Raw genomic sequence first — 13,642 nt, forward strand, 5'->3', positions numbered from 1 at the left:
TTGGTTGCTGAGGCATTTGGGAAGTCAAAGCCACTTCCTCCCGTATATATAATATATAGTATAGTATATATAGTCGCTGCCTCCCCTTGTCCAGTTGTCAGTGGACAAGGGGAGGCAGTTGTCAGTACAACATGAGGGACACTTGATGACTTCCCCTCTTTGTTCAGCCCAGTTGGTGCAGTGAGTCCACATTTTACCCACTTATGAAGTGCTCACTTCAACCACTGATTTAATTTAAAGTAGTAACAGTTACCCTCTCATGCTACCTGCAGTGTCAAAGACACTAACAAAAACTAAAACCAGGGAAGTCTCAGTGAGAACAGCGAGAGGGCGATAGTCTGCTGGACCGCTGCCTCTTTGGGGTTGACTTGTTATTGCCTCTTTTTGTAACTCTCGTTTACATCAGAAGGGAAAGAAATACTTCTGACATGACAGATGTTTGTGATGTGCTCAGTGGAAACTTCAGTGTTTTGTGGTTCTACTGGTTCTGAAACACTTCCTGTTCATTTGTTCATTCAGCGAAACCTGATGTAGTTTGACCAGTTTTTTCCCGAGTGGACAGCCCCCACTGTCATTGCAGATTAATGAAGGATGGAGATGTATTGTTTTCGTTCACAGAGCAGATGTGTGGTGTATCTCTCCTTCATGATCTCTCGGTGAAGCTGCTTCTTTAAATAAAACTTCCTGTTTCACAGATTTACGGGAATGTAGTTTTGTTACAGGTCTGTGCTCGATGTTCCTGCTGATCTAACGTCTGAGTGAACGAACGCTCATCAGACTGAAGAACTGACTCATTTTCATCTAGTTGAGGAAATAGTAAAACATCATCATGTAATTACACCACATTAAAGAGAAGCAGTTTTTATTTTGCGGAAAGTCATCATGAAAATGCAATAATGACGTTAATGTTTAAAAACTGTACAGTAATGTGCAAAAGTTTTGAGCCTCATTTCTTTCTGTTTTTCTAGTAAAATGTGAACCATGTGCAGTGATTTATTGATGGGTCAAACAGAGTTTGTACGACTCTAACGAGCTTGTTTGGTGTGAGCGCCTTTATTGAGGCAGTGTGTTTGTGAAACCCTCCAGTTTAGATCATCACTCTTTGGCGCCTGTTGTCACAGATTCAAACATCTCTAAATGTTTCCAACAAAAAAACAAAACCACTTTTTAAATATCTCAATGATCGTCAGCAACAGGATTTATTTATGTAGTTTTTGGTCGAGTTAATGCATTTCACTTCAATACAAACGCTGCTGCTCAGCTCGCCCATTCTTACACCTGTACACGTCAGTCAATACTGTGAAACCTTTAAATAACTTTTATTTGACACAGCAGGGCAGACTTTTGTTTCCTGGTGTTAGTAAGTGAGTAAAGTGCGTAATCCGAGAAAAATTATTAAAAAGTTCCTGTTTAATCTGATGATTGTAATGTGAAGCAGGTCTGGTAACCTGCAGTGACGTGTTGGGCGTGTCGTCAGACGGGTGTTTGAGAAAGGTGTGTTTTACTGCAAACCTAAAGGAAGAGAGAGGAAGGTTATTTAAGCCTCAGCAGGTCTGGAGGTTTGGATCTTACAGCGATGGCTTTCTACAAAGTGATGTGTTTGGCTGCTGGGCTGATGCTCCTGACCCAAGGTAAGAGCTCTCTGCACACACCTGCATCAGGTACGACTCAGAGGGTGAAAACACTCAGGAGCACATCGCTTCACTTTAAAGTGACACTGCAGGAAAAAAAACCTTTACATTAAAAAATCGTTTCTTTAATACGAATTTGGTGTGTTCAGTTAAAATTCACAATGTTCAGTAAACATAAGTTTAATATATATTTTGAAGAAGAAGTTTTTATGACAGACCAACAACACAGGAGCCTCTGATGAGGAGACGTAGTGTTTGGAACCTCAACATTTCTTATCTCACATTTTTTCAAATTGGTTACACTAACTGTAACTTCACACAGTAATTATAGACAGTGAACTAATCACAGACAGATGAATGAAGATTTTTAGTTTTAAAATGGTTTGTTTTCTGTGTTTCAGAGTCTGAGTCACAGCTGAATGGTAAGATAAAGATTCTTTGTGTAATGATTTACTTTTATGTGTAATAAATCTTTAGTTTCATATGAATATTAGTTTGTGAGTGAACTGTAGACTCCCAGGATCACTGTGTCCTCACTCAGCAGTTTGTAATGCTGAGAGTTTACAGCTCTTACAGTAATGCTCACTCTGTGTTTTAATGTCTGTCTTCAGTTTGTGGTCAACCAAAGCTCAACACCAGGATTGTAGGAGGACAGGCGGCCCGCGATGGCAGCTGGCCCTGGCAGGTCAGTCTGCAAAGATCTGGGTCCCACTTCTGTGGAGGATCCCTCATTAACAGTCAGTGGGTGCTGACTGCTGCTCACTGCTTTGAAACGTGAGTAATGAGGCTGAAGCTGCACACTAAACAAGATTTATTACCATAAAGAGATTATTAAAGGTCGTAATCAGGGGGCTGAGGGTGTAACAGGATAAATATTTAACAGAGTAGGAAGTCAATAATATCATTTCTTTTTAGCCATCGTAATAACTGCATGTTGTTTTGTGCTCCTTGATGATCTCAGCACCAACCCGAGAGGACTGACTGTGATTCTGGGCCGTCGGAGTCTACAAGGATCTAATCCCAATGCAGTGTCTCGAACTGTAACACAGATCATCAAACATCCAAACTACAACTCTGATACCAACAACAACGACATCTGCCTCCTGAGGCTCTCCTCACCGGTGACTTTCAACAACTACATTTCTCCCGTCTGCCTGGCAGCTTCAAACAGCATCTTCTACAGCGGTGTTAACAGCTGGGTCACCGGCTGGGGAAGTACTAGAGAAGGAGGTGGGTCATAGAGACACCTGATCCTTTTTAGAGAAATGATGACAATAATACAGGGAACGAGTTTGCTGTCTCAGAAATATTTAGAGCAATAAAATATTTCCATGAGGTTAAATCTGTGCAGAGTTCAAAGCAAGAAAGAATAATTATGTGAATTAAACAGTCTGGAAGTGCTGGACCTGCAGCAAACATGCTGTCTGCACGATGATGTCAGGTCAAAATGATCCTTGGTTAAAAGAAAGTATACTTTCTGTGTATCTGACACTGCCCCCAGGTGGTGTTCGACAGTTACTACATGATGACGACCATCTACTGTCTGTGTGTCAAGTTTATTTCTGTATCGTTTAAAAACAGCAGCTGTTGTCCTTCATCTAAAATACTCAATTAACATAAAACAGGACAAGATGACAGAGCGGCATCAAAGTCATGTGACTGTTCTGCAGAGAGCTCTAACCCCAGCGGACAAACATGTTTCCCCATCTTTGTTTGCACACATGACTACAATTTGTTTTTAAGTTTGGAGGAGCCGCCCTTTTGTTTGAAGGTTAATCAGTCACATGTTATTTATTACAAACTGATATATTTATTTTACCCCTTCAGTGCCCCTACCTTCTCCACAAAACCTGATGGAGGTGCAGGTTCCTGTTGTGGGAAACAGGAAGTGTAACTGTAACTATGGAGTGGGATCAATCACTGACAACATGATCTGTGCCGGGTTAAGTGCAGGAGGAAAGGACTCCTGTCAGGTGATTGTTGTTACCTGTGTTTGGCACATTTTCACCTTCTACAGTTTCTTCTCCTCAGCTAACAGTAAATGTTTCTGCTCTCAAAGGGAGATTCAGGAGGTCCAATGGTGATCAAGCAGAACGGTCGCTGGATTCAGGCGGGAGTCGTCAGTTTTGGGGAAGGTTGTGCCAGGCCGAATTTTCCAGGAGTCTACGCCAGAGTATCCAAGTACCAGACCTGGATTAACAGCCGGATCTCCTCCAACCGGCCGGGCTTCGTGAGGTTCACGTCCACTGGGACCAACAGTGACCTCAGTGTCACCTGCAGAGGACTGCGGTCCTAGCCTGCTTGGTGCCCCAGGCTAAACCCCCCCCCCCCCCCCCCCCCCCCCCCCCACACACACACACACACACACACACACACACACAAAACGTGTCAGGTTTTGTATTGTTGATTATCATTTATGCTTAGAAATATCTACTTATATATGCTTAGAGTTTTATAATTGGTTTTAGATTGGTAAAGGTTTGATCCTTAATAGTCTGCAAACTTTGTGTGCATTCCAGAGCATCCTGGGAGCTTGGGAGAGGTCGTACCTTGTCTTATTGTTTTATGGATAAACGTGTCTATATCTGTTTTAGTCTAAGTGCCTTTTGTTTAGATGACCTGCTGGACTTCCAGATCAGCAGGTTTAGGGAAGTCTGTATGTAAACGTCATATGTTAATGAACCTATGTATATTCATGTAACCTCAATAAAAGAGCAGTGTTACGGGGGAGCGGACGAGAGCGACTGGGGTCAAGCGAAGGAACGGCGTTTGTCCGGTTCTCTCCCGGACACACACATGAAGAGAGAGAGAGTGTGCATAGTATGCAAACAGCTACCAAACAGCCATCATAATTCGTCATACAATGAGAACAGAGCAAATCAACAACTGACAATGACTATTTAATATTAAAATCTGTAACATAATGTATTGTTTGGAGTTCAGTCTGTTACTGTTGCTATTTTTACCATTTTTTCTTGGAGCAACTGTAACCCACATAATTTCTTTAGGGATTAATAAAGTATTCTGATTCTGATTGTTTCAGGATGACCTGCCATTATCCAATCACACATCTGCTTACCTGCATCTGTTGCTCGTTTCTCTTCTTTTCTCTTTTTTCTAAACTGAGCACCTGATGGCTTTGAGCCTTTCTTGTCCATCTTCCATTGGTTTTAATTTTGCACAGTATGAACACCCATCCCTCAACCCGAGGATCACCACAACATGATCTAACAGACCTACAACTTAGTTCACAGATTCACTTTGTCTAAGGTTTATTTCTGGGATATCGCACAACCCAGGATTCAAATCATGAATACATAATTTACAACATTATGAATGAAATGTGCTCTATTTGGAAGCAGCAGGCCCCTCCCCTTTCGACGGGTTGTGTGTGAGACTTTAAATCATCAAACTGTAAATTATAAATTTTAAATTGTTATTGATCCCTTTACCCCGAGTCCTAAAGTGTATATTTATTTTCTTACTCTTCTTATATTTATTGTTTGTTTACTTGCACTTCTGTAACTGGAGACTCGTCGTCTCGTCTCTATATACTGGACTGTATGTAGCGGAGATGACAATAAAGTTTACTTTGACTTCAGCAGCGAGCAGGCGCACCGAGGGCTCTCGTGCTCACTTTTCATGTATAGAATTTCGAAAAAACATCGGTGCAAATTATAAGTCTGTATCATGATGTCTGGTGTTTTCGTGTTTGTTGTTTTGTTTTTATTTTGTTTTATTTTGCGAGTTGGTTATTAGACGCTGCTCCAGCCAGAGAATCCCCCGCCGCCCCGCCCTCTCATCCCTGTGCTGCAAGCAGCAGGCGCACCTCGCAAACGGAGGGCGCCCTTACTCCCAGCAAATGGGCGATAGAAAACCGATCGGTGCCTGTACCATTCTCAATATGCGCTGGCTGATGTTGGGGCAGCATGAGTACGAGCAATTTTCTTTTTTTTGCCAATGTACGTGATGCCGCCCCCCACCACGATGCCACACCGGGCAACCGCCCGTGTCGCCCGTATCAACTGCTGCCACCAGTGCCAACCACCACCAGCAAACGTAGGTCAAACACCAATCCTAAAACCACCTAAAAAGTTAAAAATGGACTGATTGCAGTGTGATCGACTGTTACTGAGTTTTACTCATTTCTATTTCCAAGTTCAATTTCTTTGTAATTACAGCTGTAGTGAAAAATAAGGTGTGATGTCAGGCTTGTCAAGCGTGTCAGGATGCTCTGAATAGTGCTTCAGTAAAAGGTGGTGAGGATGAGGAAGAGTTCCACACTCACTTCAACCTCCTAAGGTTGAAAGCTTTATGTTTTGAGCCTTCTCTGCCAGGTGTATGAAGTTCCAGGAGTCCAGGAGAGCTCTTCAGTGATGTAGATCTTTGTGCTGCTGACCCTCTCTACTGATGTTTGGTTTCGGCCTTTTTCAAGTCCACAGTCAACTCTTTCCTCCTGTTGATGTTAAGGGACAGGTTGGTGTCTCTACACCGGCTCACTAAAAGTTGCACTTCTGCTCTGCAAGATGTCTTAGCTCTGTTGTTAATGAACCCCACTAATGTTGTATCATTATAAACCTGATGAGCTGCTTTAAGCTGACATTTGCAGTTTAGTCATGTCAGCAGAGTAAAGAGCAGTGGACCGTTTGATGCAGTTTGATTGTGCAGAATACTGCTTATATGTACCATCTGTCGCCTTCCTTATAAGAAGTCCAAAATTCAGTTACAGAGTGAAGTGTTCAGCCCGAGCAGAGAGCTTCAGCATCAGCTACAGTGAGATGACTGTGTTAAAGACTGAAGTCTGTGTCCCGTGTATGCCATCTTAGGTTTCTTCATAGCTCAGGACAGGCCAACCTGAGGGCCACTTTCTCCCACAAACAGATGCAGCTCCCCACGTCTCTGTCTTCCCCCGGATCTCAGAAATCATTCACAGCTTCTGTATTGGCCAAGTCATAACAGTTTTGATGATTGTGACATCACCCGTGCGCTTCTCATTTTTTCACTTTCTGTTTAAACTTCCCTGATGGGTGATGCTATGATTCTTTAAGATGAACCACCTGAACTGATGGTTAAAAATTTTAACATTTCTTTGCGTCTACCTCTGGTTTTTCTCCTCAGCGGTGTTCTGTGGACAAGCGCCGAAGAATTCTGGCCTTTTGGGTGGAACCTCGATGGCGACAGCCAGCTCGTGGCCGTGGATGGCAAGTCTACAGAAGAATGGAAGTCATGTGTGTGGTGGGACTCTTGTGGCCTTGGACTCAGTGCTGAGCAACGCCAACTGTTTCTCAAGGTGAGTTGCAGATAAAGTTGAAGTTTGGCCAGACGATGACATAGTTAAATGATTAGTAGGGATGGGTATCGTTTAGGTTTTATCCGATACCAGTACCAAACCGGTACTTTTGAAACGGTGCCGGTGCTTAAACGGTGCTCGAACCGGTGCTCGAACCGGTGCTTAAAGAATGGAGAACACAAAATTGGTCCAAAAACCTTCATGTTCAGCTGTTTTTTGTAAAAAGATAACAATGTTAGCCTTTTCTGCAGCTATGGGGCATATATGGTATCACTCTTGGCTGGAAGCAGCTTAAACAATGGAAAAAACACAAACTTTGTCCAAAAACCTCTCATGTTTAACTGTTTTCCACTTTTTCTTTGGTCATTTTAGCCTTTTTGTCCAGGGTGAAGGGAGTATCTGCCATCAAACAAGAAGACAGCCGCATGTAGCTATGATGGTGTTTGCTAGTTCACCTTACATGCATTAATGTAATACGAACAACATTAAGCTACTGACCCAGAGAAGAACGGCTGCTGCTGCATCATCATCCTCATCATTTCTGCTACACTGGCAGGGCTAGGGGCCAGGACTCTACTCTTCGGGTTTTTGGGGGATGTTGCTAACTCCGGGTCCGATAACAGGCAACCCACCCGCAGTAGATGTGCTCGGTGTGAGGTCTCGCAGCAAGCTATCAAATACGGCGCATTTCTCGGCTTTTTAAAAAAAACGCTATGCGTCGCCAGGTGTTTCATCAGATTTGAGGTGTTACCTCCTTTGACAGTATCACAGTATCAGCTTAAAGCACTTGTTGCAGCTGCTGAGTTTGCATCTTTTGCTGTGAAGTACAGCCAGACTTTTGACCGCTTCGCCTTGGGCGTTTTTAATCTGTAGCTCTACTCTAAAAGAACGTACGTACCTGGACCCGCCTACTATCCTCGGAAACGTAAAATGATTGGCTAGAATATAAAGTGTATTACAGCTCAGGAAAAAAAGCACCGAAATGTGCGCTGCTTTTCGGTCTGGTTACTACCGTTTATGTCAGAACCGGTACCAACATGGCAGCGGATACCGGTACCCATCCCTAATGATTAGTGACGTCTGTTCAGGTGCTGTTTTGAATCCAGAAGTGAAAAGAAAAGGGTGGATATGACAGAAGCACCAACATACTAATTGTTACTAATATTTTATTATTTTTCGGCGCTCAAAACAAGTGTCACACTCACAGAAGCCGGTGTACCGGGCGAAACACCTGGACTTTCAACCCCAAGTATGGAGAAATGTAAGAAAAGAAAATACAACATTTAATGATACCTGGGCAGATTCATTTGCATTTACTTTTGACGAGAGTTGCCTACACAGCAAAATCTCCAGTGTTAAATTAACACTAGAGAGTGTCCATATGTGTCCACTCCTCTGAGTGTTAAATATAACACTGTTGAGTGTTAAATGAACACTTTTGACAGTGTTATATTTTTAAAAGTAACCTAGTCAGTTCTGAAGATTTACAACGACTAACACTGAGCAGTGCTGATTTTCTAACACTGGAATATTTCTAACATTTTGAATTATTTTCCAGTGTTAGAAAATCAGCACTGCTCGGTGTTAGTAAGAGATTTCCAAAATAAACACACAGCCTTTGCTGAGAAGTATCTGGAGGGAGAAGAGAGAAAAAAAGCTGTTTCGCAACTGATGCGGAAGGCTGGTCTGAGAAAAAATCAATTCAAGAAGTGGAGTCTGCAAATTCAGCTATGTATCCAAGGTTTATGGCCGCTCAAGACATAGTCAGCTATTAGAAGCCGCACCACCACAAGAAGAAATGATTGCGCTGATACCACTAAAATGCCAGACACAGGAGGAGGACATTTGTGAGGCTGTGCACACAGTGTGTGTGTGCGTGTGTGTGTGTGTGTGTGTGGTCAGAATGTGACCCCATAAACGACTTCCCTAAACCTGCTGGTCTGGAAGTCCAGCAGTTCATCTAAACAAAAGGCACTTAGACTAAAACAGATATAGTTATGTTTATCCTACCACAAAACAATAAGAGAAGGTGCGACCTCTCACATGCTCCTAGGATGTGGGTGTGAACGCCAGAACACTCTGGAATGCACACAAAAGTCTTTGAAGACTATTAAGGATCAAACCTCTACCAACATGACATTGATTATAAAACTCTAAGCATATATGAGTAGATATTTCTAAGCATAAATGACAAACCAACAATATAAATCTAACATCTTCCATTGCTGCATTTGGCGTTGCAGCTCCATTTGGGATTAGTCTGCAAGGAAGACATCGTCAGCATAGAGGAGTGTCCAAAGGTGGGCTTCTTGGAGGTAAACAGTCATGGTGTCCATGCCGAGGATGAAGAGAAGTAGGAACAGCGTGGAGTCTTGGTGCACACCCACGATAATGTTGAAAGGTGGTGATGTTCCCAACGGACTTCTGACTGTGCTGGCCACGTTTCTGTACAAGGGCTTGATCCAGTCGACGTAGGCCTTGTGATGGGAGAGAGTGCCAGATCAGGTCATGAGGGACTCGGTTGAAAGCCTTTTCCAGGTCAAGGAAGCCCACATGGATGGTCTTGGTCTTCTCTCGGTGCTTCTCCAACAGCAGGCGGGCGGCATGGATGGCATCTATTGTGCCGCATCCTTTGACGAAGCCACACTGGTTGGGCGTTATTGGGACAATTTCTCACAGCCTGGCAGCAATGATCTGCTCGAATACCTTCATGGTGTGGCCCAGGAGTCGGATCGGGTGGTATTTGCAGCAATTGGCCACGTCGCCTTTGCCTTTCCAGATGGGCACTGTGGTGCTGGTTGACCAGGCTGCTGGGACAGCCCCATCTCTGACGATGTTGTTGAACAGGTCGGTGAGGACTGAGATGCCCTGGCGGCCGAGTAGCTTCCAAACTTCGGCTGGGATGTCGTCTGGTCCAGTTGCTTTGCCATTCTTCATTTTCTTGGCAGCGGCTTTTACTTCCTTGATGGTAACTGGGGGTCCTGGGACGGGGTCGGTGCTGTGGATTGGCTGGTGGGGGAACTGCAGATATCCGAAAAGTACTTGGTCCAATGTTTGAGGATGGTGGGCGAATTGTGGAGGATCTGATGATTGGAATCCTTAATATGTTTGACCTGGCTGATGTCCTGTGTTGCTCGATGGTGGTTTTGGTGGCATGTCCAGTTCTTTGTAGAGTTGGTCATAGTGTGATGCCTTTTCTGCTCTTACTGCCTTCTTTGCTCAAAGTGCCCTGTAGTGCTGATAGTCACCATCGTTGTGAAACTGAAGCCACATCTTGAATGCTGTCTTCATTTCTGTGAATGTTTGCTGTACGCTGTGGTTTCACCACCACACTTGCTTGTTGATAAAGTGCCTCGCTGGCTTCATCTTCCCAAGGGTGCTGCCTGCCGTGTTGTGTATCTGACTGGCGATGTTATCTCAGATGGTGTCTAGTGGTCCATTGTGATCCACTCCGAAGTGCCCAAATCCACTAGCTGGCTTTTGCACACGTGAAGGCGCCACCATTTTATCTTCTCTACTGAAGTGATTGGTGGTCGTCGTTGCTGGCCAAGGTTTAGTAGTAGGTCCATCCACGTGTAGCCGATGCTAAGGACCGATGTTGGTTGATGGGATGACCTTCACGTTGGTGACCAGGTTCAGGTGAGGTTTCAGATTAGCCAGTAGTAGATTTGTCTCTTTTTTGTCAATAGAAAAATTAATAAAACCCTTTAACTTCACTATTTTTTCCCCTGTCTCCATTTTTAAACATGGACACCTTGTGTTACTTTTCCTCATCCCCTGGACCTCTTTAGGTGAATGTAAAAGTTAGGGTTAGGGCTTGAATGGAGGCCTGGAGCCTCTGCTCTGTGTCTTATCGCCACAAGCGGCTTTATATTGGATTGAATTGAGAACCCCGAGCATTTCATAAGGATGTGGAAGGGTATCTTTAATGTTACTATGATACGCCTAGGGACATGACAAATCCTTGGTGTGTTACGCACTGGGAATTATAATGCTCTGGTTTCAGAGGCGCTTTCCTGCTGGTCTCGCTGCCCTCATGTTAAAATTCAGAACACCTCTCGACTTCACGACAGTGTTTGTGCCCACGGAGCTGCCTGCGATTGCTCAGTCAAAGCTCTGGCAGTGTTCCCTCTGCTGAAAATGGCCAAACATGGATTCTGATGCAGGCTGTCTTCAGGAAACCAAGGAGAGCACCTGGGAGAGCAAGAGAAGATACTACGTCGCCTTGGTGCCAATCCAGCTCTTCTCAGACTCCTCCACTTCCTCCAACAGACCTCCCGTCGTCACGGACCTTCGCTGCTGAGTTGGAAAAAGCTCGAGGCTTTTTATTCCAGTGCTCGCCAGTATTCAAACCACTCTGTTAGACTTATTCCTCTGACTTGTCTAAGATCACCTGCATGACACATTTATTGAGAGGCAGAAAAACCTGGATGAAGATTAAATCCAAAGACAAGTTTCTCTGTGCAGTCGTGTGTAAACAAAGATGGGAAACGTCTGTCTGCTGTGGCTCATCCTGTGCTGTTCCACTGGCTGACAGTTGGTGGCAGTAAAACAAAGTAAATGCAGAAATGTGTCAACAAAGTCTGAGACACAAACTGTATAAAATGATTGATTTTTTAATTGAAAAGGGTACAAAAAAAATATGTGACACAACTAAAAAATATGAAAGATATAAAAGGTTTAATAGTCTGCAAACTTTGTGTGCATTCCAGAGCACTCTGGGAGCTTGGGAGAGGTCGTACCTTGTCTTATTGTTTCATGGATAAACGTGTCTATATCTGTTTTAGTCTAAGTGCCTTTTGTTTAGATGACCTGCTGGACTTCCAGATCAGCAGGTTTAGGGAAGTCATTTATGGGGTCACACTCTGACCACACACACACACACACACACACACACACACACACACACACAGGCAAGGTACTCTTTGTTTGTACGTAAACGTCATATGTTAATGAACCTATGTATATTCATGTAACCTCAATAAAAGAGCAGTGTTAAGGGGGAGCGGACGAGAGCGACTGAGGTCAAGCGAAGGAACGGCGTTTGTCCGGTTCTCTCCCGGACACACACATGAAGAGAGAGAGAGTGTGCATAGTATGCAAACAGCTACCAAACAGCCATCATGATTCATCATACAATGAGAACAGAGCAAATCAACAACTGACAATGACTATTTAATATTAAAATCTGTAACATAATGTATTGTTTGGAGTTCAGTCTGTTACTGTTGCTATTTTTACCATTTCTTCTTGGAGCAACTGTAATCCACATAATTTCTTTAGGGATTAATAAAGTATTCTGATTCTGATTGTTTCAGGATGACCTGCCATTATCCAATCACACATCTGCTTACCTGCATCTGTTGCTCGTTTCTCTTCTTTTCTCCTTTTTCTAAACTGAGCACCTGATGGCTTTGAGCCTTTCTTGTCCATCTTCCATTGGTTTTAATTTTGCACAGTATGAACACCCATCCCTGAACCCGAGGATCACCACAACATAACCTAACAGGCCTACACCTTAGTTCACAGATTCACTTTGTCTAAGGTTTATTTCTGGGATATCGCACAACCCAGGATTCAAATCATGAATACATAATTTACAACATTATGAATGAAATGTGCTCTATTTGGAAGCAGCAGGCCCCTCCCCTTTCGACGGGTTGTGTGTGAGACTTTAAATCATCAAACTGTAAATTATAAATTTTAAATTGTTATTGATCCCTTTACCCCGAGTCCTAAAGTGTATATTTATTTTCTTACTCTTCTTATATTTATTGTTTGTTTACTTGCACTTCTGTAACTGGAGACTCGTCGTATCGTCTCTATATACTGGACTGTATGTAGCGGAGATGACAATAAAGTTTACTTTGACTTCAGCAGCGAGCAGACGCACCGAGGGCTCTCGCGCTCACTTTTCATGTATAGAATTTCGAAAAAACATCGGTGCAAATTATAAGTCTGTATCATGATGTCTGGTGTTTTCGTGTTTGTTGTTTTGTTTTTATTTTGTTTTATTTTGCGAGTTGGTTATTAGACGCTGCTCCAGCTAGAGAATCCCCCGCCGCCCCGCCCTCTCATCCCTGTGCTGCAAGCAGCAGGCGCACCTCGCAAACGGAGGGCGCCCTTACTCCCAGCAAATGGGCGATAGAAAACCGATCAGTGCCTGTGACATTCCCAATATGCGCTGGCTGATGTTGGGGCAGCATGAGTACGAGCAATTTTCTTTTTTTTTGCCAATGTACGTGATGCCGCCCCCCACCACGATGCCATCCCGGGCAACCGCCCGTGTCGCCCGTATCAACTGCTGCCACCAGTGCCAACCACCACCAGCAAACGTAGGTCAAACACCGATCCTAAAACCACCTAAAAAGTTAAAAATGGACTGATTGCAGTGTGATCGACTGTTACTGAGTTTTACTCATTTCTATTTCCAAGTTCAATTTCTTTGTAATTACAGCTGTAGTGAAAAATAAGGTGTGATGTCAGGCTTGTCAAGCGTGTCAGGATGCTCTGAATAGTGCTTCAGTAAAAGGTGATGAGGATGAGGAAGAGTTCCACACTCACTTCAACCTCCTAAGGTTGAAAGCTTTATGTTTTGAGCCTTCTCTGCCAGGTGCATGAAGTTCCAGGAGTCCAGGAGAGCTCTTCAGTGATGTAGAACTTTGTGCTGCTGACCCTCTCTACTGATGTTTGGTTTCGGCCTTTTTCAAGTCCACAGTCA

General features: G+C 43.7%; 1 protein-coding gene across 1 annotated transcript; it reads left to right on the top strand.

Moving 5' to 3' along the window:
* Positions 1–1,557: 1,557 nt before the first annotated feature.
* On the top strand, positions 1,558–6,925 carry LOC118455009 (serine protease 27-like). Its single transcript, XM_087840435.1, has 8 exons — positions 1,558–1,631; positions 2,033–2,053; positions 2,243–2,405; positions 2,593–2,861; positions 3,459–3,604; positions 3,691–3,914; positions 5,659–5,690; positions 6,750–6,925. Exons 1-8 carry the CDS (start codon positions 1,577–1,579, stop codon positions 6,923–6,925), a joined length of 1,086 nt encoding a protein of 361 aa, XP_087696561.1. The 5' UTR covers positions 1,558–1,576.
* Positions 6,926–13,642: the final 6,717 nt, after the last annotated feature.

Source organism: Neolamprologus brichardi, chromosome 4, assembly GCF_056152115.1.
Source record: "Neolamprologus brichardi isolate AB-2024 chromosome 4, ASM5615211v1, whole genome shotgun sequence".
NCBI classification, from domain to species: Eukaryota; Metazoa; Chordata; class Actinopteri; order Cichliformes; family Cichlidae; genus Neolamprologus; species Neolamprologus brichardi.

What these genes read in the sequence shown, in the direction of transcription:
- LOC118455009 (XM_087840435.1), top strand. Translation starts at nt 1,577, where the DNA reads ATGGCTTTCTACAAAGTGATGTGTTTGGCTGCTGGGCTGATGCTCCTG. An exon ending in GCTGATGCTCCTGACCCAAG is followed by an intron (nt 1,632 to 2,032) that starts GTAAGAGCTCTC and finishes TCTGTGTTTCAG; the next exon opens with AGTCTGAGTCACAGCTGAAT. An exon ending in CTCAGTGTCACCTGCAGAGG is followed by an intron (nt 3,915 to 5,658) that starts ACTGCGGTCCTA and finishes CCCGTATCAACT; the next exon opens with GCTGCCACCAGTGCCAACCA.